The sequence below is a fragment of the Protomyctophum parallelum genome, assembly GCF_964188405.1.
Source record: "Protomyctophum parallelum genome assembly, chromosome: 2".
Taxonomy (NCBI): domain Eukaryota; kingdom Metazoa; phylum Chordata; class Actinopteri; order Myctophiformes; family Myctophidae; genus Protomyctophum; species Protomyctophum parallelum.
Genome location: NC_139699.1, coordinates 48,407,434 through 48,434,669, shown reverse-complemented (window position 1 = coordinate 48,434,669; position 27,236 = coordinate 48,407,434). Strand labels below are relative to the sequence as shown.

General features: G+C 47.7%; 1 protein-coding gene across 3 annotated transcripts in view; it reads left to right on the top strand.

Annotated features, from left to right (window-relative positions):
- Nucleotides 1-27,236, top strand: part of nav2a (neuron navigator 2a) — a 156,731-nt gene that overhangs the window by 9,324 nt on the left and 120,171 nt on the right. For 2 of the 3 annotated variants that reach the window (XM_083760220.1, XM_083760219.1), the window contains exons 2-3: nucleotides 21,153-21,270; nucleotides 25,412-25,464. In XM_083760220.1, coding sequence (XP_083616346.1) covers nucleotides 21,153-21,270; nucleotides 25,412-25,464 — 171 coding nt within the window. Of the gene's footprint in view, nucleotides 1-14,393; nucleotides 14,770-21,152; nucleotides 21,271-25,411; nucleotides 25,465-27,236 lie in introns of those variants that run through there. The other variant, XM_083760221.1, reaches the window with a different exon arrangement.

Here is a 27,236-nt window from a genome sequence, read left to right as displayed (position 1 = left end):
GGAGACATCGAAGAGGAAGGACGGATGGGGAAGGATCAACATATGGAATGCCAGAACAGGTCAGCTCCATATTTGTGAGATCTAAGGGTTTGAGGTTTGAGGTCAGATGTGGAGTTGCTGGCCAATATTGATGACATCAGGGATCTCCATATATGGGCTTAATATTGATGACATCACGTGATGTCACGAGGCATGACCATATATGGGGGCGTGACCAACCAAACAACTGGCGGGAACGGCACGATTTCATAGTCAATGCGGTCACAATAATATTGTAATGAAAACAAGAAATTACTCAAGTCATTATATATCAGCTTTGTGTATAGTCTCTCTAGTCATAGTGCGGTGGAGAGAGGAGAGCACACACACACACACACACACACGCATGCACTGCACATCACACACACATACACGTGTGTGCGCACACACAAACACACCTTACCTTTCCTTCAGTCGCTCTCAACAGCAAAAGTTCCCACAAGGGTATAGTTAACTAACAAATGTGTTTTAAAAAAACAACAAAGAAAGGACCCATCCTCAAATGCGTTTTTTTCCTTTTTTATGACCTCATATAAGCTCTAATGCGTCCCTGATCTGATTTTTCACTTCCTTTGAGGCCGTCCCCTGGTCTTCCTGCGTGAGGTCACGGCTGACAGACATAACCATATTCATTACAGTCAGGGCATCTGTTCCTCTCCATGCTGAGACCTCCCAGAGGTGCCCTTGTCTCTCTCTCTCTGTCTCTTCTCCCCTTCCTCTGCCTCCCCGCAGTGCTAAGTGTCTCAGAGTGTCCGAGTGGCCCGACAAAGCAGGTCGTTGTGACCCGGTTATAGCGGTGTCCGTCCGTGTGCCTCTCTCCCAGGAGGATTAGTGGACAGCAGGACTAGTTAGACTCACACCATCAGATGTGTATCCGTCCTGGGTTTTGGAGCAGGGTGGTGGAGGTGTGGAGTGGCAGGGTAGGAGGCCAGGGAGGTGCAAGGAGGCCCTACTCTGTCCCATGGGGGAGAGGGCCTCCTCTTAGTGACCTTTGTGACCTTTTAACTGCATGGAGGCAACAGAGAGAGGTGTTTTCTCACCATAGTTCTGTTGTTATGAATGTTATTACATTGAAAGTATTTGTACTGTATTGGAGTTTATGGAGAGAGGGGATGTTCTCTTCTCCTGAGTTCATGGAGAGAGGGGATGTTCTCTCCTGAGTTTATGGAGAGAGGGGATGTTCTCTTCTGAGTTTATGGAGAGAGGGGATGTTCTCTTCTCCTGAGTTCATGGAGAGAGGGGATGTTCTCTTCTCCTGAGTTCATGGGGAGAGGGGACGTTCTCTTCTCCTGAGTTCATGGAGAGAGGGGATGTTCTCTCCTGAGTTTATGGAGAGAGGGGACGTTCTCTTCTCCTGAGTTCATGGAGAGAGGGGATGTTCTCTTCTCCTGAGTTCATGGAGAGAGGGGATGTTCTCTTCTCCTGAGTTCATGGAGAGAGGGGATGTTCTCTTCTCCTGAGTTCATGAAGAGAGGGGATGTTCTCTCCTGAGTTTATGGAGAGAGGGGATGTTCTCTTCTCCTGAGTTCATGGAGAGAGGGGATGTTCTCTTCTGAGGTTATGGAGAGAGGGGATGTTCTCTTCTCCTGAGTTCATGGAGAGAGGGGATGTTCTCTTCTCCTGAGGTTATGGGGAGAGGGGATGTTCTCTTCTCCTGAGTTCATGGAGAGAGGGGATGTTCTCTTCTCCTGAGTTCATGGAGAGAGGGGATGTTCTCTTCTCCTGAGTTCATGGAGAGAGGGGATGTTCTCTTCTGAGGTTATGGGGAGAGGGGACGTTCTCTTCTCCTGAGTTCATGGAGAGAGGGGATGTTCTCTTCTCCTGAGTTCATGGAGAGAGGGGATGTTCTCTTCTCCTGAGTTCATGGAGAGAGGGGATGTTCTCTTCTCCTGAGTTCATGAAGAGAGGGGATGTTCTCTCCTGAGTTTATGGAGAGAGGGGATGTTCTCTTCTCCTGATGATAATTACATGAATGGATTTAGTCATGGCTCTGTATATTATTATTGTGCACCTGCAAAGTGCAGCTAGGGAGTTTCCCTTGCAGACACTTCTATAGCTCTGATTTCAGACTGGGAGAAACAATGAAGCTGGCTTTGAAAGAGTGTGTGTGTGTGTGTGTGTGTGTGTGTGTGTGTGTGTGTGTGTGTGTGTGTGTGTGTGTGTGTGTGTGTGTGTGTGTGTGTGTGTGTGTGTGTGTGTGTGTGTGTGTGTGTGTGTGTGTGTGTGTGTGTGTGTGTGTGTGTGTGTGTGTGTGTGTGTGTGTGTGTGTGTGTGTGTGTGTGTGTGTGTGTGTGTGCGCGTGTGCGCGTGCATCTCTCTCTTTCTCACGTACACACACACACTCTCTCTTTCTCTATGCTTGTTCAGCTGGCAGTGGCACAGGTGTTCTCTAAGCTTCCCCTTAAATCCTAAGGAATCTAAGAGACTAAAAGTTAAGTAATCTCTCTCTCTCTCTCTCTCTCTCTCTCGCTGTATCTCTCTCTCTCTCTCTCTCTCTCTCTCTGTATCTCTCTCTCTCTCTCTCTGTATCTCTCTCTCTCTCTCTCTCTCTGTATCTCTCTCTCTCTCTCTCTCTCTCTCTCTCTCTCTCTCTCTCTCTCTCTCTCTCTCTCTCTCTCTCTCTCTCTCTCTCTCTCTCTCTCACAAATGGACCTCCCATCTCAACGTTATATTAAGTGATGGCTACCTGTATATGAAATGAACATGTTCCCACTTTATACATACAGTAAATGGTCTGCAAGTGCATTTATAGTTCCTTTATCCAAAGCACTCTCATTCACCCATTCACACACACAGCGGAGGCAACCATCCTGCTGGAGAAGCAGTTATATAGAAGTGTCTATTTGTACGTCTCTAAATGCTTTGATGAATTGAACAAGGTGGACCCTCTTGTAAACAAATGTAATGTTCAATTGGGTCGTCCACTCACAGTTAACAGTCTTTGTATTGAGTTTGTGCTTGAAATGTACTGTAATTCTGCTGTCTACTGTTAATCAATCAATATAGGGGTCCTTGAGCAAGGCACTCCTTGCTCAAGGACACCTCGACACAAAGCATGAGTAGCCGGAGATCGAACCAGCTAGGGACCTTCCAGTTCCCAGATGGCCACCATAATGATAACAATAATAGTACATATTCAATTAAATGTAAAACCTGTCTCCTATGTATTTTAATACACACATGCTTTTTTTTCCCAAAGCCTATATTGCTGTCTATGCAAATTTTATTTTGAAATGCAAGCTGGTCACAGCTGGTACCCATGGCAACCAGGGCCCAGATGGCACGGTGTGGTTCAGAGTGCTGCTGTGAGTCGTGCTTCAGCACGTCATAATGTAAACTATAACTCTGTAGCATCAGCATACATCACAGTACACTAATGACTGTCTCCTGAGCACCACAAACTGCGCACACACACATGCACGCATGCATGCACGCACGCATGCACGGACACACACACACACATACGGACACATGGACGCACGGACACATGGACGCATGGACACACACGGACACAGACACACGCACACATGGACACAAACACACACACACACACACACACACACACGCTCGCGCAGGGAGGAAAAGTCGGATGAAATTGTAGGCTACTATATAGGATCAGCATTATATACTGTACTAATATATACATCTTTAAATATTTATAACTAACTCCCCATTATAACACGTTGAAGATCTCGGTTGCATAAATCACAACAAGCCACTGATATACACTACACTGCGAGGTCTTGTTGCTAATAGTGAGATGCCAAGGCCATGATATATGGTGATTATAGCACATATTGTGTTTCTATAAGTATGATATATGGTGATACAGCACCTGTTTCTGTTTCTCCGAGTACAATAGAGCGAGGTGGGATATAGTGACTTGATGAGGGAGCAATATAGGGAGAGAGATGAAAGACAGACAGATATTTAAGTGGCAAGTAGGCGAGTACGAGTAGACCAATTAAAAGCTAAAGGGGCAGAGAATAGGAGAGAGAAGACTATATGGAGCAAAGTCTAAGATACATTTCTATGAGGATACAAAACTCACAAAGCAAAAGATAGTTCAGTGTCAAGTATAGTAGAGAAAGTAGAGGAGAGGGTCAATGAGAGCAGTCTATATTCGCCTGGTTCTCTTCTCCATTGCTCACGTGTGGCCAATCTCTGCCCCCGGCCAGCCCATATGGACCCCCTACCCCTACCCCCCGTCACCCCCCAGCACAGAACAGCCAGGCAGCAGAGCTACCCCAAACATTTCCCCATCCCAACCCCCCCGCCCCGTCCCTCCTCACCAACCCCATCTTCCCTCCCCGACCCCGAGAACCGGGAGGCGGGGGTCCTAGAAAACAAAGGGCGGGTTTGGGGGGCACGGCAGGGGTTTGTCCCCCTATTGTCCCTCAGAACCAGCGAGGTTTATCTCTGGCCTCAACAGAGGCTGTGAAAGGAGCCGTGTCTCTCTGGCGTAATGAGGTTGTTAAAGGGATGCACTAAAATGGTTCAACACGCGCACTAAACGCTGACATACTCTCCGGATCCTACTTTTGTCACTAAATCACGGGGCTGCTTATAAGGAGCTATACCCTTTTTAATGGGAGTGAGGGAGTGAGTTTTAGTAGAGTTGGTATATAGACAGACATCTGCATGGAAGGAGGAGAAATGTGCTTTGGATCCTCAGTGAGGAATGAGGATTACACAAGTATAGGGCCTTCCATTCCAGTTATTGCAACATTGGCATCACAGAGATGGAAGCACTGACATATTTCTTACTAGGCACGGCACTAAACATTTTATTGCTGACTTGTTCGAGCCAGTCCAGCCTTCATCAGAACACAAGTTAAAGAGAGTTTACAATATATATATATATATATATATTGTGTGTGTTTCTTTTTTGTTACTTGAGACTGCTGGAAATGATCATTGCAGAGTTCCCCCCACTGTGGGAACTCTGTCTAAATCTTGGGCCGGTCCCAACATTTCCAATCCGGCTTGTAATTTGTGGTCTGCGGGCGGGGTGGGTGCACGGCTGCACGCAGGGGGTTGGAGTGCGCTCAAACGCCGGAGCAGAGGACGTCCCGCGCTGCGGACATACACACATGCGTGGCCTCTCTCACACACACAGTCACACACACACACACACACACACACACACACACACACACACACACACACACACAGTCACACACACACACACACACGTGCTGTATATAAATACACACTTCAGTGCTGCAATTCATTGTGGGTGATGGCTGATCAGAGAGTGGACTGTTGCCTTTTGTGGGTTTTTTTTTTTAATGTTTAATGTTTTTATAACATAAAGAAAGCACAGGGACCCGAACTTTTAAACAAAATAAACATGGGACAGTTGCGTTTGGGTGGACTTTTGCTTGTGTGTGTGTGTGTGTGAGCGTGTGTGATGTGATGTGTGTGTGTGTGTGTGTGTGTGTGTGTGTGTGTGTGTGTGTGTGTGTGTGTGTGTGTGTGTGTGTGTGTGAGCGTGCGTGTGTTCAGGGGCTCAAACCACACACATTCGCACACACATATGCTGGCTCTCAGAGCCCCTCTGCTCTTATGAAGCATGTGTACAAGCGACCACTCTTCTATTTGCCCCTTGTCTTTGGTTTTTTTGTTCTTTTGGTTGTGTGTGGGTGTGGGGGGGTGTAAGGTTAAGAGTCCCCCCCCTACCCCCACCCGTATGACGGACACACGGCCAGTTGGAGGCTCGGTGAAGAGCGGCGGCACAATGGGCTGCCGTGGGCGTCCTGTGGAGGGAGGGGGGGGGGGGGGGGGGATGGGTGGAGGAGGGACGTGTGTGTGTGTGTGTGTGTGGGGGGGGGGGGGGGGGGGGGGTTATGGGGGGTTCTCTCTACAAAAGTCTTCTAAATCATGAAAGTAAGTGGTCTATGTCAGTGGTTCTGAAACTATTTCTCGTAGCGAGCTTGTAGATCTGCTGTTTTTCAATAGCTAAAGCATAACATAATGCTTAAAACACCAAAAGGGGTTCCCTCCCACTCCCAGAATGGGTTAACCCCTCCCCTCCTCCTCCTCCTCCTCCTCTGTCTGTCTCTCTCTCTCTCTCTCTCTCTCTCTCTCTCTCTCTCTCTCTCTCTCTCCTGCTACACCACCTCTCGTTGCATTTGGTTTTGGTTTAAGGCTGTTGTGTTACTCCCTTTCTTGCAAGGCCCCGGGGCAGCTTGCATGGACGCTCCACGCTGCTCTGTCTCCTCCTGCACTTTGTTTTGCTCATACTCCCTCCTCCTGAACCCTGAGTGGGAGGAGAGAAAGGGACAGCGACGGAGAGAGAGAGAGAGAGAGGGAGAGAGAGGGAGGGGAGGTTGAAGGTATACTGAGTGAATGTGGGCCCCAGCAGGCAGGCATACATACAGCGTCCTGCTGCTGCTAGATGAGCATCTGACTCTCTGGATTAATTGGCTCTGTAAGCAGCGGACGGTATAGGAGCAGGCTTGTGGTCCAGTAATAGTGGTAGTAGTGGTGCCACTTATCTGATGATGGCTCACAGCTGTGTCCACTGGCCCTCCGGCAGCACACCTGAGGCAGGTGTCTGACTGATTGACAGACAGACAGACTGACAGACGGAAGGAAGACCGGCGACGATGAGTCTGATGCTGTGTCGCTGGGAACAAAATAACTTCACCATGAAACTGGTAGGCGCAAACACTTGTAAATGTAATTGTTTGTAGTGACAATATCTAGATTGGTTGGTTTACTGTTACAATATGGGCTGTTATTATGTACAGCTTGCAATGTTTGTTTTAACTGAGGCGGGAAAGCTGAGAGTGAGTTGGAAGCCTTCAGGTGGGAATAGGACAGACCAGTGCGGTTTAAGGCGACGTATATAATACTATGCTATCAAACCTCTAGAGGTGTGTGTGTGTGTGTGTGTGTGTGTGTGTGTGTGTGTGTGCGTGCATACGTGCGTGCATGTGTGTGTGTGTGTGTGTGCTGGTGTCACATTGCAAACATTACACAGTGAGTGCTGAGTGTGCAAAATGCACCCCCCTCCAGTCTAACGTGATGCTAGTTTAGCTTTGAAGTTTACATGGAAAGTTAACAGTAGGTTTAGCAACACCAAACCATGTGACCACAGTAGGGTGTGTGTGTGTGTGTGTGTGTGTGTGTGTGTGTGTGTGTGTGTGTGTGTGTGTGTGTGTGTGTGTGTGTGTGTGTGTGTGTGTGTGTGTGTGTGTGTGTGTGTGTGTGTGTGTGTGTGTGTGTGTGTGTGTGTGTGTGTGTGTGTGTGTGTGTGTGTGTGTGTGTGTGTGTATCTGCTGCTAATAGACATAGGAATGACAGAGACGGGCGGATGGACAGACAGACAGGCAAAATACAGGCAGACAAACATATCGGCGAGACAGTAGACACCTGACACACGTGCACGCACACACACACAAACACACACGCGCTATAGAGAAAAACTGAACGCATGGTTCTGCATTATTTCCCTGTGTTTGGTGTGACAGACTGCACATAAATGCAGGATGTGGGACATGCTGATAACAACAGGTCGGTGAGGTACTGTGTGTGTGTGTGTCTGTGTGTGTGTGTACGTGATTATTGAGATGAGCGTCTGAAGATCTGTGGAGGAAGGAGGACCAGAACTTTTAGTTTTAAACAGTGGTGCAGTGACAGCCCATCGAAAAAATAAATAAACACACTTTGAGGCAACATTACCTACAAGTCACTGCATGAACATACAGGACAGTACAGGACTCACACTAGCACAACTATTGTACAACATTACAGTACAGACCAGATATAACCTCGCGTCAGAACTTCAGAAGGCTTTCCACCGCCCAGGTATTCCTTCTAAGTCGAGCCGCGTGATCCGGTTTGGAATCAAACCGGTGGTGGGTTGCATTGTTTTTGTTCTCCGCATAATGCCAATCAATTTGTTTGTTCTCGCTAGTCGCGCTATACACGAGTTAGAACACCAAACGATTATTATCCCATTTAGGCCCTGACATTGAAATTTAAAAGATGTCTTCTAAATCATGACAGTTTTCTGAAATCAGTTTATGTATCAGTGGTGCTCAAAATTTCATGTCACGGACCCCAAAAATTATATGTAATATGCCTCCGCCCCCCCATCTGAAAATATGTTGTTCCAGGGAGCAAAGGTTTGAGTTAAGATGTTCACTCTGTAACAGTATATATTCAAAGATTTGAGGCACATTTTCAAAATCTTTCAAAAATACCAGATCTACAAGCTCATATAGCTTGTAGATCTGCTTTTTTTCAAAAGCTAAACTATAGCATAATACTTTAAAACACCAAAAGGGGTAAAGTTATTTCCTTTCCGACCGAATCAGAAACCCGAAAATGGTATTGATCCCAGATTAGACCAGATATAGGACAAAGCTCATGCTTATTATCTTGCTTAATGCTGCGGAAATGCCAATTGTAAAATGGTTGTTAATCGCGAGGTGTGTAGATGAAATGGAAAGTATACCTGTGAACTCTGGATTTAATGCTCTCTCTCTCTCTCTCTCTCTCTCTCTCTCTCTCTCTCTCTCTCTCTCTCTCTAACATATAGCCATAACAACAATATGCCATTTGCAAAACAACCCAGTGAAATAATTGTGCTCATAAAAACAGACTCTCTCTCTCTCTCTCTCATTTGCCTTTCTTGCTATATCTCTCTATCTCTGTCTGCGGCGCGGTGCGTCTGTGCTTATCTCCATCTACTGGTGGATTACAGAGGAAGGAGGAAGGGGGTGAGAGAGGAAGAGGAGGTTATTACCGCAGTCTAGAGAGGGGAGCTGATAAGACGGCCTTTTTAATTAGAGATCGCTGACCTCCAAGCTACTCGGCAGCCGGCAGAACGCTGGGGCATGGGGTCAGCGCGCAGTGCACACGCACAAGCACACACACATGCACACACACGTGTGTGCATGTGTAATAAGAGAGGGTACACCTGTGTGTGTGTGTGTGTGCGTGTGCGTGTGTGTGTGTGTGTGCGCGTGCGTGAGTGTGTATGCGCGTGTGTGGGGGCAGCAAGATGGGGGTTGGTGTACGTGAGAGAAAAACAGATTACATAAGCACACACACTTGACCACGTGGATGCATTTTGTGAAATGAAATTGACCTTTTCCTCTTTATGAAGTGAAGTCAATGTCTATGATCCACTCTCCAATAGTAAAAAAAGCTATTGATTATCGGATATTGATGAAGGGTCCTTCTGTGAACGTATGAGATCTGCTCTGCAGCATAAATCAGACGGCATTAATACCCTATAGTCTAATAGTCTTCCTACTGGAAACTGGCCAGCAAACAGCAGCCAACACAAAATAACCACAAAGATGTCTCACTTCTGTCGAGCGTATTGAGTTTATTTTTAAATGTGTTGTGATATACCCTGTTTAACTCCATGTTTTCATCTGAACTTGTGCGACACACTATTAGACATCTTTCCAGAATTTTATTTCTTCATTTTTAATTCATGAAAATATTTTTTTTAAACAAAATGTAGGAAACAATTTCTTTATAAAGGGACCCATTCATGAAAATGCATGGCTGCGACCCACAAATGTGTCCCGACCCAGAAGCAGAGTGTCCCTCCATGGCCCTCTGCAGCCCCATGGCCCTCTGCAGTCCCTCCATGGCCCTCTGCAGCCTCCATGGCCCTCTGCAGCCCCTCCATGGCCCTCTGCAGTCCCTCCATGGCCCTCTGCAGCCTCCATGGCCCTCTGCAGCCCCTCCATGGCCCTCTGCAGTCCCTCCATGGCCCTCTGCAGCCCCTCCATGGCCCTCTGCAGTCCCTCCATGGCCCTCTGCAGCCTCCATGGCCCTCTGCAGCCCCTCCATGGCCCTCTGCAGCCCCATGGCCCTCTGCAGCCTCCATGGCCCTCTGCAGCCCCTCCATGGCCCTCTGCAGCCTCCATGGCCCTCTGCAGCCCCTCCATGGCCCTCTGCAGCCCCTCCATGGCCCTCTGCAGCCTCCATGGCCCTCTGCAGCCCCTCCATGGCCCTCTGCAGCCTCCATGGCCCTCTGCAGCCCCTCCATGGCCCTCTGCAGCCCCTCCATGGCCCTCTGCAGCCCCTCCATGGCCCTCTGCAGCCTCCATGGCCCTCTGCAGCCTCCATGGCCCTCTGCAGCCTCCATGGCCCTCTGCAGCCCCTCCATGGCCCTCTGCAGCCTCCATGGCCCTCTGCAGCCCCTCCATGGCCCTCTGCAGCCTCCATGGCCCTCTGCAGCCCCTCCATGGCCCTCTGCAGCCCCTCCATGGCCCTCTGCAGCCTCCATGGCCCTCTGCAGCCCCTCCATGGCCCTCTGCAGCCCCTCCATGGCCCTCTGCAGCCCCTCCATGGCCCTCTGCAGCCCCTCCATGGCCCTCTGCAGCCCCTCCATGGCCCTCTGCAGCCCCTCCATGGCCCTCTGCAGCCCCTCCATGGCCCTCTGCAGCCCCTCCATGGCCCTCTGCAGCCCCTCCATGGCCCTCTGCAGCCTCCATGGCCCTCTCTGCCCCGTCCGTGCACTCGCTCCACCACGGCTCTTTCATGTGGCGCAACACAGAGCAAACTGCAGACATGAGGGCTCGTTTAGACTCGGCCTGCACTGCACTGCCTGCTTCAGCACTGTGTGTGTGTGTGTGTGTGTGTGTGTGTGTGTGTGTGTGTGTGTGTGTTGCGACAGAGAACACAGAGAGAAAGATAGAGAGAGAGTTGAGGATGATAAGGGAGGCCCTACATCCTGCAAACCAGCCACCAGGACTCATGCTGGGGCCAGCGGAGCATGGCACTGCCTGGGGCTGGCCTGTGGTAACAGTGGCGGTTGTGTGTGTGTGTGTGTGTGTGTGCACTCGTGTGCGAACGAGATAGAGCCAGCAAGAAAGCAAATCTCTCTCTCTGAAGAGAGGAGACTCTAGTAACATTAGAGGAGCATGTATTTTGAAGAAAGAATGGTCATTAGTTAACACAATACCCGCCGGGATTAATTCATTCATTTAACGCGCATTGCCATGTTTTTTCCCCTTTCAACCCTTATTTTGAAGAGCCAAATATCCGTAACCGGATGTTACGATGACATAATGGTGTGTGTGTGTGGTGTCTTGACCGGTGGTTGTTCTCTCGCTGGGTGCCGAAAAAAGTATAGTATCACAGCACCGGCTGTCGGCCGTTGAAAAACCTTGTTATGACTGGAAACGACATTTGTTGCGCCCGATTTGGAGATAAAGTCCATTGAAAGCAGCACGTACAGTGCAAGTGGATGCGCGTGCATCTTCAAAATGGCTCCGTCCGGTGTCTGGCCCAGGGGGGCAGTGAAGCCAATAGTGTCTGAAGCCAGTAGGAAATCCTGACTTCCTGAAAGTTCATATAATGGCCTGTTGTGGCGCTGTCATTGGGCCCAAAAAACCCCATAGCTCCATAGAGGTCCATGTATTTGGGCCCAACTTCACCTAGACTGTATTACCTTAATAAACATGGTCATGAATAGTTTCTGCTTCCAGTCACTAGTTTAAAGTCTCATTTCTCATGTCATAATATTCTTTTTGGAAAATTATGGTCCCATTTATTAAAAAAATTACCATGAAGTCGAGTATGTTCTGAGGGGCGTGGCTACCGTTACAGTCTATGATCGGGATCAACCCCCCGCTCGAGTCAAAATAAAAACCAACGAAGAAGGGGGGAAGTCCCGCCTCGTTGTCTGGGCCAGCCAATGGCCAGCTGGGCCCAAACGGATCTAGAAAGATGGCGATTTACAAGTCAAGGACTGACAGGCTTCATCTTACGTCCATATCAGATCCGGAGAACGCTTTGTTTTTTTACAGTCTATGGTCTGGCCTAGTGTCTAGGCAGTGCGTCACTCTGTTGTCATATCACACACGGGTATTGATTTATCTTAAACCATCTGGCTGTCTGTGTCTGTGCACTGAGACAGAGAGGATGTATAGCTTCCATTAGGAAATGTAAACGGGAGACAAATTGGGTTTTGTAATCTGGTTGCCCCCGTGTATCAATGTCTCTGTGTGTTTTAACACGTTGGGTGTGACAGGGGAAGAGTGAGATACATTTCATTAGAACATATAGAATATATCTCTGCTGTCGGCCGTCTATATCTACCCAGCCATCCATCCATCCTTTACTCTTCCCATAAGCCATCTGGAGGGTTGGGCTAGGCTGGGCCGGAGGCGTAGTGCTGCCACCCCCCTCCTCCCATCTCCCCAGCCCGTATACGTGTGTGTGTGTGTGTGTGTGTGTGTGTGTGTGTGTGTGTGTGTGTGTGTGTGTGTGTGTGTGTGAGTGTGTGAGTGTGTGAGTGTGTGAGTGTGTGAGTGTGTGAGTGTGTGAGTGTGTGAGTGTGTGAGTGTGTGAGTGAGTGAGTGAGTGAGTGAGTGTGTGTGTCTGTGTATATACTTGGGGTAGGATAGTGTATCCGCAATGGCAAACATGTGGGGATTTCAGGGGGCCCGCCTGGGCCATGGAAGACCCCACTGGGCCATGGAAGACCCCACTGGGCCATGGAAGACCCCACTGGGCCATGGAAGACCCCACTGGGCCATGGAAGACCCCACTGGGCCATGGAAGACCCCACTGGGCCATGGGAGACCCCACTGGGCCATGGGAGACCCCACTGGGCCATGGGAGACCCCACTGGGCCATGGGAGACCCCACTGGGCCATGGGAGACCCCACTGGGCCATGGAAGACCCCACTGGGCCATGGAAGACCCCACTGGGCCATGGGAGACCCCACTGGGCCATGGGAGACCCCACTGGGCCATGGGAGACCCCACTGGGCCATGGAAGACCCCACTGGGCCATGGAAGACCCCACTGGGCCATGGGAGACCCCACTGGGCCATGGGAGACCCCACTGGGCCATGGGAGACCCCACTGGGCCATGGAAGTCAGATCAGAATCAGCAATAACGGCATTCATTCATTCATCATTGCAGCGAAAATATAGAGAAAAGAGAGGAGCATAATATGACCAATGTGAGTGCATAATAAATAAAAGGTCATACTGAAGGTATGTACATTCACATTCACCTTGGCTGTGGGTATCTGGTATCTTTTGTTTTTTTTAATATATACATTCTTTCGGGGTCTTTTCTTGCCTTTATGGATATACAGCATGGATGAGACAGGAAGCAGGCAGAGAGAGTTGGGGGAGTCCACCGGGCCCCGGGAATCAAACCGAGCACTCACTCACAATTTAAAAAAATCCTCAAAATCCTGATGTCAAGGACCCCAAAAATGATATGTATTTGGCCGCCGACCCCCATTCTGAAAATATGTTTTTTTTTTTTAGCAGATACAGGCTATGAGAAAATACATTCAAAGAGCCTATCAATGACCTGCAGCTACTCATGTTATTCCAGGAAACCCTCAGAAGCAAAGATTTGAAAACGCCACATTTTCACGATTAAAAAAAGAAATTGCAGACCTATACAAGCTTGTAGCGCGACACTCGGTGCCTCGCTATGAGCTTGTAGATCTGCTATTTTTTAATAGCTAAAGCACAACCTAATGCTTTAAAACACCAAAAGGGGTTCCCGCCCAGAATGGGATAATATGTGGTAGGCACCTATAGGCTATATATATTCGTGCCCCAATCCATGAGTGGATTTGAAGAGGTCTCAACATTAATTAACCAAAGGAAACAATGGTCTCTACATAAGAACCATACAACCCTAACACTATAGCATGGGCACTTAAAATCATATCTAAGAAATGTAAGAATATAAATGAGGTCCTTGGGACAGAATGTAATTAAGCTTGGATCTGTGCATAATGAGGGTACATATATCTGGGGTGCATTGACATGCCACTTATATTTGACTATACCACTGGTAAACGCTACCAGATACGGTAACATCCAGTGGATACGGTACCAAGAATAAGGTACCAGAGAGAAAGACTCTTTGAAGTGAACTCATCTGCGTGTTGCACAACCTACCAAGGGGGGGGGGGGGGGGGGGGTACTGTACATTTGTGTGATGTACAGTGCCAGGTGTGCAGTTAGGGGGCCATGCAGGACAGGAGAGGAGGGGCCCTGTCAGAGGCAGGGCCCCCTGGGAGGTGTTTATCTGTTACCTCCGGAACAGTAGCATTCATCATGTCTACATTATGAGTGTAGAGGGGGGGGGGGGGGGGGGGAGGACAGGGACAGGTGAAGACAAGACAAGGGGTGGTGGGAACCCCTGGAGGTCAGGGTTATTGTGGGGGCGACAGGGAGGGAGGAACTGAGTCAGGGTGGCTGACTCAGAAACGTAGATCTACCAAGAGAGAGAGAGAGACGGAGAGAGAGACGGAGAGAGAGAGAGTGGGTGGTAATTTGAAGAGTGAAAAAGTATGTGAAGCCTCAGTGCCTCTCTGAGGGGCCGACAGAGAGTGAGGGAGAAGAACAGAACAGAGGAGTAATCTAAGGACAGATATCCACTGTAAGGACAGTCTGGACAGAGAGTGGTACGGACAGACAGACAGACAGATGTTAGAAGAACAACAACAAGGGCCGAGTGGAGTTGTCAAACGCAGCATGGCTATATGTTCACCGTGTTGACAGTATATACAAAGACAGCGCTAACAACTAGAGTTCCTGCATGGCATTCTGGAAGTTTCGGGAGACTCCCAGATGGACCTATATAGTATTTGCCTCTTCAGGCCTGCAGCAGAAGCCCCAGGTGTGAGACCCAGCATGCCAGTGTGTGTGGAGGTGGACCTCAGGGTTCCTGTCCGGGACCACAGTCGATCCTCCTGTGAGCACTACAAAATGGTAAGAAGAGAGCAGAAAGTCAGAGGGATTGTAACGCTATCATATGGCATACAGGCAGGGGCACAGTGCACTATAACCGCCATCCATGTGGGTGTGGGTGGATGACAAAAAATGTGTGAGGAATGCATGTGCATGGAGTTAGTTAGGTAGTTAATGGCTTTGACTCGAGCGAAAGAGTGAGAGAGGGAGCGAGGGGATTCTCCGCCTAAAATAGGAAGGTCACGCCAGGTCCTACACTGTCACTCCCCATCAGGAAGCCTGGTCTATTTATAGAGGAGAGGAGGGACACACAGGCCAGAGGCAGGTATCTTCTTAAAGACACTTCTATTCAAAGATTTATTTTACACACGGGGAAACTAACAGACGCTTTGATGTTGAACACACTTCAACTGTGTACTACGTTTCCCAGCATGCCCTTCGACACCCCCCCCCCCCCCGCGGGAATCGTGAAAATGCAACGCCGAACAATTAATTCATGTCTTTTTGTAGAGGATTACTAGGCAGGGTTAAAGGGTGGGGTGTTTCTTTAACTGCTGGACGCTAGGCGCTGCTTGCCAACATGCCTTGTAAACCGGCGGATATCTTTAGAAGGACGTGTGTCTTAACAGGAGGGTCAGCAGGACTCGGCGGGCATAATTCCAGTCCTAACCAGTTCGGAAGCTATAGCTATCAGAGCGTAGAGGAGTAGACCACGAGAAAGAAAACATCTGCGTTCCAGTATGGCGTATTTAGCTTCTGAAGTTCAAAGGTTTACTCTGGCTTTGAAAAAGGTACAAGGAGAAGAAAGCAGTGTTATCAGAGCGTGTCCTTAGTTGGTCCACTGCAGCTCTCCGTTCAGTGCCATTAACCTGCCATTAGCCTTACCTAGACGGAAACCTTTAACCCATTTTTGCCTGACGTCGAAACTTCGTCAATTCTTTTCTGAAAAACCCTATGTTTCTGTATCAGTGGTGCTCAATATTTCATGTCAAGAACCCCAAAAATGATATGTAATATGCCTCCATCTGAAAATATGTTGTTCCAGGGACCTCCCCAGAAGCAAAGATTTGAGTTAAAATGTTCACTCTGTAATAATATATATTCAAAGATTTGAGGCACATTTTCACGATTTTCGCGCTATGAGCTTGTAGATCAGCATTTTTTTTTCCAATAGCTAAATAGGGACCGAAAAGCCAAAGCTTCTCGTGAGAGATAGCGCTTTCATACGTGCCTCTCCCTCGGTTTCATAGATCAGTCCATATAGTGGCGTGTGAAGTGTTTCGTATGCTTTTCAGGTCTTTCACTGGACCCTGGCAGTAATGAGGCTAATTGTCACATTTAAGCTATCTTGGGAACCGGCCTGGAAAGGCTACTGTAGCTCTGTCCGCATGTACACTATGTGAGCACCATAGAAACGTCATTGTGCTGTGTACTGTACACACACACACACACATGAACATACCTTTGACTTCAGACAGAGTGCTCGAATGGAAAGCAGGAACAGTGGGGTTGTGGTAAACCATCTTTGTAGCCATTTGTTGTCGGTTTTGAATCCTATGATTCCTACCTGGCTATTGTACTTCCCTTATGCTGGGTCTCTCTGTGAAGTCTACCTGCTTTTGACCTGAGATCAGATTCAAAAAATGTCTTCTACATCCTGACAGTTTTCTGAAAAAGCTATGTTTATATGTCAGTCGTTCTTCGATTTTTCAAAAATAGCCAAAGGATAACATAATGCTAACACCAAAAGGGTTTCCCGCCCAAAATGGGTTAAGGAGGTATCATAAAACAATGTGGAACCCCCTGCACTTTCTATAGATAACAAGAAGACAAGATGCAATAAATACAGTATACACAGTATATGTAATATATTATATAGACAGTGAATATGCACAGTTAAATCCTCAGTGATAATTTTTACTCAGAAGAATAGGAACCAAAAGGACCAAATGGTCCAGCAAGGAATGAATCACCACTTTCTTTAGATGGAACTAAATGGATCCAACCGTGCAGAGTTGTGTTTTGGAACGATTCTGGTTGAGAGTTTAATGACATAATGGGATATGTTGGTATGGTATTGTGAAACATTACAGATGGTAGTATTATGGCTGCAGCCTGTACTGTGGTGTTTGCTCAGTAAACAGGGTTCCACTTACAAGTCACTTGTTTGACAAACAACAGCAGAGATGAAAGAGGCAGATTCCAAAGAGTTGAAATTGGTCTTGGTGAGTGACTTCTCATTCCCTATAGAAACATGCAGGCACACATGTGCACGCACGCACCCGCCCGCACGCACACTCACACTCACACTCACATATGCTGCACACACACACGCAGAACCACACACACAGCCTGTCACAGTTCCAAACCTCAGCTTGCACTAGTCTGCAATCAGTGGTTGTCGTGATGTTTTGTGACTTGGGCCCAAACTTGGCCTAGAGCCAACACAACACAACACAACACAATACACGCTGTGGAAGTCCCCAATGGAAGTCCCCATGTGACTTCCATTGGAAATGCATTGGGGGGCGGCCATTAAACACGGACAAGACACAAGACAAATGTTGTATGCATGTTGCAACAGTGTGAGTGAGGCCTTAAAACGCAACACAACACAACACAACACAACACTCTCCTTCAGAAAGTCCCCGTCAACAACTAAAGGGCACGCTCAGTGTGATTCCCCGGCTCTCATCGCTCCGTCTCCCTGCAGGGGACGGCTATGTGTGCGTCACACACGACCACCACCCTCTGGGTGACACGCTGTGGGCCATGTGAGTCAGCAGGCCTGGCTACACTGCGGATAGGATAGTGGATGTGGAGCACCGATGATGGCCTGTGGTGGCACACAGTGAATTGTCCTTGTGTTCAGTTGACTCCTGAGAGTTGCAAAGGGATATATTCGGTTGATTTGACCGTGTCAGTGAGTGCCTATGTGCGTGCCTGCGTACGTGTCCGCCTGATTTCACATAACGTAGCTGTCTAGATGCCCTCATCACGTGTTTAGGGGGGGGTGACATACATAGTTACTGTGTGTGTGGAGGGGGGGGGGGGGGGGGGGGCTGTGGGTTACATTGGGGTGTGTATGTGAGAATTCACAAAACACTGTTGCTTGTTGAAGGGTCGTTTCGTTACGTTTTCTAAGAGCAGCCACGAAGACATGTCACATCTCTGCTGTTTCCTTCCTGCTGGTTTAATATTGGGTGCTATACCTGCTGTGTATTGTGTACTTGGAGAAGGAGGGGGTTAGCTGATCAACAGAGAACCTTGTTGGCAAAACGGTCCACGTTTCACTAGAGTGATGATGTCAGAGGGATGTCCCCCGGGTCTACACCGATTTACTGGTTCTTTAAAAAAAAGCCTAGACTATGGCTAGTCATTGAATGAGAGGTTCCAGGGTTACTGGCAATATTTGGTATAGGGCCCGGCGGGGAAGGGAATTTCCCTGTTCAATCACTGTGACTGTTTGTCCAAAGATCCCAGCCTGTCCTACATACGTGGTTGAATCTGCATATAGAGACAGACAGCTGCATGGACTTTAGTTGTCTTAATAATATTCTATGTTACAACATGGTCACTACAAGGATCAAGGCTCCATATTTCTTAAAGATGGAGTGCCACCATTTATTTTTCTCCAGTTTTTCATGTGTCTATGTCTATGAGGTGACAGTATACTTCATTAGACACCCAGTATGTGCAATGGTGTGTTAACTTTGTATTTAGGGTTTCTTCCTGAAGGATGGACCCTTGACAGTCAAACGGGCCAACAGTAAAATAGTGACATCACACTAGCAGCCCCTCCCCTAACCCCTCCCACAACTACAGCTGTGGGAGCGGCTTCAGTTCAGGTGGATCACCACCCACCAGGCAACAAATACTGTACACTTTTTGGAAAAAGTTATTCCTCCTTATATTATATGGCACAATCTTTAATATTGAGGGTGGTAGTTAGTTATATAAGTTATAGCCTAACCTTATTTCACGTAATTTCTCTTGTGCGATGTACTACACAAGAGAATGATATGGGAGGTGAGAAGATGAATGTGAAACGACTGTTCAGAATAGTCACTCGCTGACATTCTGACTGTCACTGCTAATGTGTTGTGCACAGACAAGCAAAGGCATTTGCACACCTGAGACCGGTGCGTCGGAAATGACCACGCTATAGGGGGCTGATAAATGTGGGAGGAATAAGTCCCGCACGCCGCCGTCTTCTAATGAAAAACACTGTCCTAGTGGTCTCCTAATTTTGATCTGAGATGAGATTCTAAAAATGTCTTCTACATCCTGACAGTTTTCTGAAAAAGCTATGTTTCTATGTCAGTCGTTCTTCGATTTTTCAAAAATAGCAGACCTACAAGCCCGTAGCACGCCTATCGGTGGCGCGCTATGAGCTTGTAGATCTGCTATTTTTCAATAGCTAAAGCATAACATAATGCTAACACCAAAAGGGGTTCCTCCCCCCTCCCGTGCCATGTGTCATGGTGAATCAGTGTCCATACATATTTTGAGGCAAACCTGGAGACTGAGACATTCATTAATTGGGTCTTATATGATCAAAATTAGAACATTATAATGTTATGTCATTTATTTATTTTTTAAATAAAATAAATGCCACACAGACAAGGCCAAGTCTAGCCACGGAGACCGACACGTTGGTCTGTGTGCGAACACATTGATGACCCCTGACCCCGGACGTGAATACTTCTTCCACTACTGCTCATACACCCCCCCCCCCCTCCCCCCCCCCCCGTGTCACCCTCAAGGCTCCTTGACCTTTCTGTTTCCTCTAGCTCTGTGAATGACAGCTATACCCATTTCACCTGGGTTTTAATTACACTGCAAGGCCTTCAATTTACCTGCCTGAAACTACTTCAAAGGAATCTCTCTTTCTCACACACACACGCACACACACACACACACACACACACACACACACACACACACACACACTCATGTTCTATTTTCCTGGACCAGCAAATTGAAAGGATATACTGTATATCCTAATCCGTTGCTGGCATGCAGGCTGCCTCAGCACTGTGTGACTCGCAGATCTTTGAGAAGAGTGTATGGATCGGTCTGTCGTCTGTCCCACGCACCGAGGCTGTGTGTGTGTGTGTGTGTGTGTGTGTGTGTGTGTGTGTGTGTGTGTGTCATGCGTCAAAATACTATATGAGTGAACGAGTGGAAGAGAGCTACATCCAGCAACGTGGAAGTAAAGACTCTTTCATTTGAAACATTAAAAACCAAATACAGTGCAATATTATAATGATTATAATGTAGTGGGGCCTGGGGGTGTAGATGGCCTAGCAGTTAAATACCACATGTAGCCTGTAATGCAGCCTGACAGTGTGTCGCAAGTTCGATTCCCAAGCCTGACGTCCTTTGCTGCTTGTCACTCCCTGTTTCCTGTCACTCTCCATATAAAGGCAGAAAAGCCCAAAAATGAATCTTTAAAATATAAGTATATACAGTATATATTATGTACACTACAGTACCCTTTTACACATAGACTCAGGATTTCACTGCCTGGCCCAATTCTAGAGTAGAGTGTGCTCAGAAAACATTTGCTTTGCTTTGTGGTGTGTGTGTTTCCATATGTTTGGGTATCTGTGTCTCGTGTCTGCATGCGTGCGCACGCGCATGCGTGCATATGCATGCGTGTGTGTTCTTACTCGGTGAGGGAGAGAGAGAGAGAGCTTGAGAGTGAGTTAGACAGAGAGAGAGAGAGAGAGAGAGAGAGAGACTAATTATGAAAGAACCTATTCAGATTATTCTGATGCTCCCCCCCCCCACAGCATTTGAAGGGCCTTTTCTTGTCCCCAGAGGATGATGTCAGCCAAAGCCCAATTGAAAATGGCCCGCCCGCCCGCCGCTCTCTCTCTCTCTCTCTCTCTCTCTCTCTCTCTCTCTCTCTCTCTCTCTCTCTCTCTCTCTCTCTCTCTCTCCTCTCTCTACCCCGTCTCTCTCTCTCTCTATCCCCCTCTCCCCCCCATATGAATGCCCCTCGCCCCGCAGCACAATGGCCCCACTCAATTTGAATACCACGCGGATACACGCCAGCCTGGCCGCCGTCCTCCCCAACAAAAGGAGGAAGAAAAGCAGGGACCGCTGTGCTGCCGTTCGTTCGTTCACGCAGTGCAGTTATTTATTTTATTAGGAGTCGTAAAAATGTTGGCCCCCCGATCACCTCCTCCTCCCGCGTCTCCATGCGCTGCCGATGATGATGTGTTGACGATGGAGTCAACACATGCCTCCTCCTCGCTGGATTCATTTGGGGGCGAGTGTTTGTGTTTGTTTTGTAAGAGTTGGTAATTGAACGTTGCGTGTGTGTGTGTGTGTTTGTGTGTGTGTGTGTGTGTGTGTGTGTGTGTGTGTGTGTGTGCGTGTGTGCGTGTGTGTAGATCTACACAGACTGGGCCAACCACTACCTGGCCAAGTCAGGACACAAGCGTCTCATCAAGGACCTCCAGACCGATGTGTCAGATGGAGTTCTGCTGGCTGAGATCATACAGGTCGTGGGTAAGAAAACACACTTATTGTCCCCTCTTCTTCTGAAACGTTATTCTTTCAGGGGGGGGCGCTCTATAGCTAGAGATGTCCCGATACTGTATCGGTGTCGGAAAAGTATCGGATCGGCCCTTATTTGGTCATATCGGGTCATATCGGTATCGGCAAATATGCCAGTCTAACCACAGATCCGACACGGGGGTAAGGGGTTGACACTATGGCAGGTAAATACAATGTAGGGGCATGTGGAGTTTGATTTGGAGTTGCCCCAAACGGCAAGTGCACATTTGATACACGAGATATATAACTAGATAACTTTAAACAATATTCCCGGTTGGTGGACTTCAAAATAAGTTTTATTTAATTTTTTTATTATTATATATATTATTCTCTGGTATCGGTATTCGGTATCGGTATCGGTTAACACAGAAATTGTGGTATCGTGATCGGATCGGAAACGAAAAAAGTGTATCGGGACATCCCTAGCTATAGCCCCTCCTCCAATGCATGCAGGGCTTTCCGAAATTACGCCCAAGTCTATGGACTTTTAATGTTTGTTTAGGGTAATATCAAAGTCATCTCGCTGATATAAATTCATCTTGTAATACACTTATTTCATTTTTCATTTTCCACGGATAACATGCCCCCCTAAAATCTCACAAGTGTGATTTAATATGAGGACAACAGGCCTTTGCTTATCCACTATAGTATATAGGTGAAGAAATCACACTCGTGTGAAGTGAGGGGCGCTCTTATCATCGTAGATCATCGTACCGTATACAATAGACACCGTGTCTATTTGCTCAGACACTATGACGTAAAATTCTCCCTTCATTGTCAAGGGGAAATTAATGCTTTTTTGTGTAGGACAACATTTGTGAACAACTAAAAGCTGGATATAGGAAAAAGAAGGGGTTCTAGTATGGACCCCTGGTTGGACCCCCAGTCAACTAAGTATTTACTGTATGGTTTATTTATGTGGTTAAAGCTTTACAGATACAAGTACTGGAAGTGTTGTAAAGGAAGGGTCTTGTGAGGGGTTTGTTTTGTTGCGTTTGACAACAGGGGGACTTTTTTAAGCGGAGGAAGGAGTTTGCTTGTAAAAAGTGTCAGCATGCTCGCTCTGTCATCCCCTCTGTGTTACTCACTCGCAGACAACCTTGTCATTTACTGTGTCTGAACTATAAGCCTGTCATCTCGGCTCCGCACACTCGCGCACACAGGCCCACCAGCTGACCAGTGAGTCAGCTACTTGCTAACTTCCTCAGGAGCTACAGTTCACATACAGGGCAGTCGATAGATTCCGAGCGTTGATACACACTGCTGCTGCCGAGGGACTGTATTGATGATGAATGCACATGATTGTACTTGTGCTGGAGGTCATTGACGGCCCTATAGCGGGCATTATGACAACCTTTTAGAGGAGCTTTTGTTGTAAATATCATATACTGTTTGTGGAGAGCACACTGCAATATCTGCCTTTTCTCATTATGTTGTGGTTGTGTAAGTATGTGTACTGTATATATTTTTATAAAGGCCCCGATTATACTTGTTCTATATTATACACCCTGAGTTAACCCATTTTGGGCGTTGAGCTTGTAGGTCTGCTATTTTTGAAAAATCGAAGAACATTAGAAGACATTTTTAGAATCTGATCAGAATGGGATAATGGACGAATTAAAGCTTTCAATGTGTATAGCCAATACATTCTTGAAGATCTCCAATCTCTGCAGGCCCATTCCCGGAAATTCCCACTAATACCCCCGGCTGTCTCATTCTGGGATTTGGGTGAGGGGCCTTTTTGGGTTGGGGGGTGGTGGGGGTGGGTGCATCCCCTCCGTACCGTACCATACCATACCATAGACTGGAAATGTGACACTTTGTCATGGAGATCTGAGTCATGCCAGCTCACAGAGTCTTATGGAACCTGTCATAATTGTTGTCCTATTTAGTCCTCTAGCTCTTGCCTTTGAACTGCCACCTGACTGTCTCATTGATTGACTTACTAATTGCCTGCCTGTCTAACTGATTGACTGCACATCCAACAGAGACCAGCCCAACAGCCAGCCCTCTATGTCTTTCTATAAGAGCAGACCAGCTGACTGTCTGTCTGCCCGTGTGATTCACTGACCGACTCACTGCCCCTGCAGGCTGTTTTTTTATATCGTTCAGACTGTATTCCCACTACTAACAGCTGAGCACTGTTCCTCGTATATAGATGTAGTGCCAAACACCCGGCAAAGACCTTTTTTCCATTCACCTGTTGTGCGGTGGTGCCTTCCTGCCTGGTGCCCTCTGTGTGCACAGAGAGGAAATCTCACACCACACTAATTGTATACGCGGGCGAAACTAGAGCAGGTCTTAATGGTTGTGTTTTTGTTGTGAGCACATGAGACTGCAGGGGGACAGAGACACAGTGGGACAAAAGCACTACTGGACAAAAGTAGCTGCACTGTAATATCCTGAGTGTTAATTCAACTCTGCGAGGGTCCAAAAGTAACCTTCCGTACCCTCACAGAGTTACAAATGGATACATTAAAACAGAGGATTTCACTGTTTATAATTATAGTGACACATCATCATCATCATCATTTTTTGACCGTGGTCGAGATCATGGATTTCACAATGCTATGCCAGACTTCCCGGTCCTTCATTGCCATCCCCAGTTCCTGCTTACTGATGCATGTGTCCCTAGCGATGACAGGGAACGACAGTTTTCTACCTCTGGTCTGGTTTGAGGCAGGACTCCAGAGAAGAAGGGAAGATATAACCTCATTGTCAGCTCTGTAGCAGTGGCTGGCAAACTGTGTTCTTCTGGATCGGACCAGTGAAGAAACACGGGGAAGGTTGCCGTATATTAGATTAGTCGATGGGTGGCTCTTCCAAGACAGATTTTGCGCTCTCATTAGAAGGCGGGTGTAAGAGCCTCCTCTAGTTTCTTTGAAAGTGTCCATGTCGGCCCAGGCCGTAGCGTAACGGTCTGGGCACCGGACTGGTAATCCAGTCGCAGTGTGCCGCGGGTTCGACTCCCGGACCCGACACGGCCTTTACTGCATGTCATCCCCCCATCTCTCTCCCGTTTCCTGTCAGCCTACTGTCTGTCCCTTCAAAAAATCAATAAAAGGCGTAAGCCGCAAAAAAATATCTAAAAAGAAAAAAAAAAAAGTGTCCATGTCTCGGAGCCATAGAATAGAATTGGCTCAACGGTCGTCCTAAATATTTTTACTTACTTGCTAAGCTGGGATGACCAGATCTTATGCATGTCATTGCAGACTGACCAGGCCTTCCTAGTTTGAAAGTCCTTTTGGGGAGAAGATATATATGAACCCAAATACTTGTAGTCATCAACCTGTTTCAGAGGAGTGTTGTTAAGTGTTTGTATAATGTGGTTATTGTTGGATTTGCTTATATTATTTATTTACGTATTCGTTCTGATAAAGACCAACACAGAGAGCCTGAGTGTATTCCACGGCCCACGGGACAAAAAGCACCGGACAAAAAGCTTTTTTTTTTGCGCAAGTAATAATACTTACAGTGCACACCAGTGAACGCAGCAGTTACTGTGTGTCTGTTTGGGAGAATTATATGGACATTTTTGACAACTATCAAAATGCAGGTCCTTTTCCTGTGCCCAGTGGCGGAGCTGCACCGTGGGCCCCACTATGTATTGTGTGATGTATATTGTAGGAGACTGTGCATGCTTGCTGTTGGCACAGTTGTCAGCTGTGAGATGATAGGCCTGTCTCAGCTGCTTTCTGAGGGCTGAGGGATGAGAGAACACACACACAACATGCACACGCCCCCAGCGTGGCGGGGCCCCCCGATAGCCCCTCACTCCCATTTGCTGTGACGATAGGGGGAGAAAGGGGGGTGGGGGCAATGTTGTCCACAACTACAGGCCTTTCGACACCTCTGCCCTCCTGCCCTCCTCAGTCACATTGTGTGAGAGACACACACGCACACACCCACTACCACACACATTTCTGGTGGATATCATATACAGAGGATTACATTGGCAGCAAAGACACTGGGAACACCACTTTAAAAAGCCATTATTTTTCTCTCCTTCCTCTATTCTGTCTCTTCTACATCTCTCTCTCTCTCTCTCTCTCTCTCTCTCTCTCTCTCTCTCTCCCTCTCTCTCTCTCCTCAGCCAATGAGAAGATTGAAGATATCAATGGCTGCCCCAAGAGTCGTTCTCAGATGGTGAGTGACCTTCCAAGTTTGTTTTGGCAGAACACCGCTGTGTCTCCCTCTTTGCGTTTGTGTGTGCTTTTTTCTGTGTGTGTACTGTGTACGCGCAAGCGTGCACGTGTACCCGAATGCGTGTGAAGGAGACTGTCCTATAGCAGCCTGTTGATGCCTGTGGCCCCACTGCCCTAGGGTTAGGACTCGGAGTGCAGAGAGCACAGAGAGAGCGTGCGCCTGGCGAATTGTAACGTTAGCAGACGGATGGTCAGGTTTAATTATTTTTCGACTCTTGCCGGCTTTCGCGGTGTGGCTTTGTGGAAAAACCTCTGGCCTCCCCGACCACAGTATAGCTGGAGATCACATGAAAGAAAGCACAGAGGTCTGTGGCTTTAGGTCCTTATTTTGGAGCAGGAACCCAAACGTGCCTCATCATGTTTCACAAGAAAAGGACCAATTTACTCCACCACCAGGAAGGAGGGAAGCTGGAATATTGATGACAGTGGGGAAAACGTCCCTTATTGCAAAACAATGTATGCCACAACTAAATATTCAGAAGTTATAGCCCAGGAGAGCAGAGGTCTGACATTATATTTTGGATCCTGTTAATGCATTCGCAAAATAAAATTAAGATACATTTGTAACTTTAAACACGTATTGCTTCAGAAATGTAGCATCTACGAACACTACAGTATGCATTATGACTGTCATGTGTATTATATTTCACTGTATTTTATAAAAGACAGCTTGCTTCATTCTGTAAACTGCAGAACTATAAGACAAACATCGAAAGCAATGCTACATTCTCCTCTCCTCTCCTCTCCTCTCCTCTCCTCTCCTCTCCTCTCCTCTCCTCTCCTCTCCTCTCCTCTCCTCTCCTCTCCTCCGCTGTGTCATCCAGCTGGTGATTTAGTCTTTCTAGATTCAGAAAACGGGTAAAGGAGCCAGCGGGTCCCAAGGTAGCCGTGCCCTCGTCTGAATGTGAGGGGTCATAAATTGGGCCAGTGTGCCACAGCTGAGAGGGCTAATTTTGGCTGCGAGCCAGATTACTGAGGCCCCTCCAAGCAGCACCCAGAGAGAGAGAGAGATAGACAGAGAGAGAGAGAGAGAGAGAGGGCAAGGGGGTGAAAGTAAGAATGAGAGAGAGATGACAAGCGAAAGAAAGAGGGGAACACTTCCCTGTGTTTGTACAACGACACACATACACACGCGCACGTGCACAGCGTCGCGCACGCACACACACGCATGCATGTACACACACGCACGCACGCTCGCTCCCAGTACACACTTATCTCTGTCATCCAGTGAAGTGTCCAGCAGCCCACCATTAGGCCTGTCCCATTAGAGCTGGAATGGAGCTTTGAGTCGGTTTTGTTCTGTTGTGTAAACGTCACTCTGCAGCACTTTGTTACCCTCTTATTGAGTCAAATGGCAGGGGAGTTCAATGCCATCTGATTGAATGACCAAATGAAGTGCTTCCTTCAATTACGTGTGCGTGTGTGTGTGTGCATGCGTGCGTGTGCGCCGCGCGCGTGTGCACACTCACGTCCGTGTGTCCTCCCTCCTTGTCTTACAGACAGTGAATTGTAATGTGTCATTAGTTTAGTATTAGTGTACTTTTCTATTGCTGTACGGACAATCTGTGTGTGTGTGTGTTTGAAAGCGGTGCGTGTGTGCGCACGTGTGTGTGTGTGTGTGTGTGAGACTGTGTGTGTGTGTGTGTGTGTGTGTGTGTGTGTGTGTGTGTGTGTGACTGTGTGAGCATGCGTGATTGCTTATATCTGCAGTCC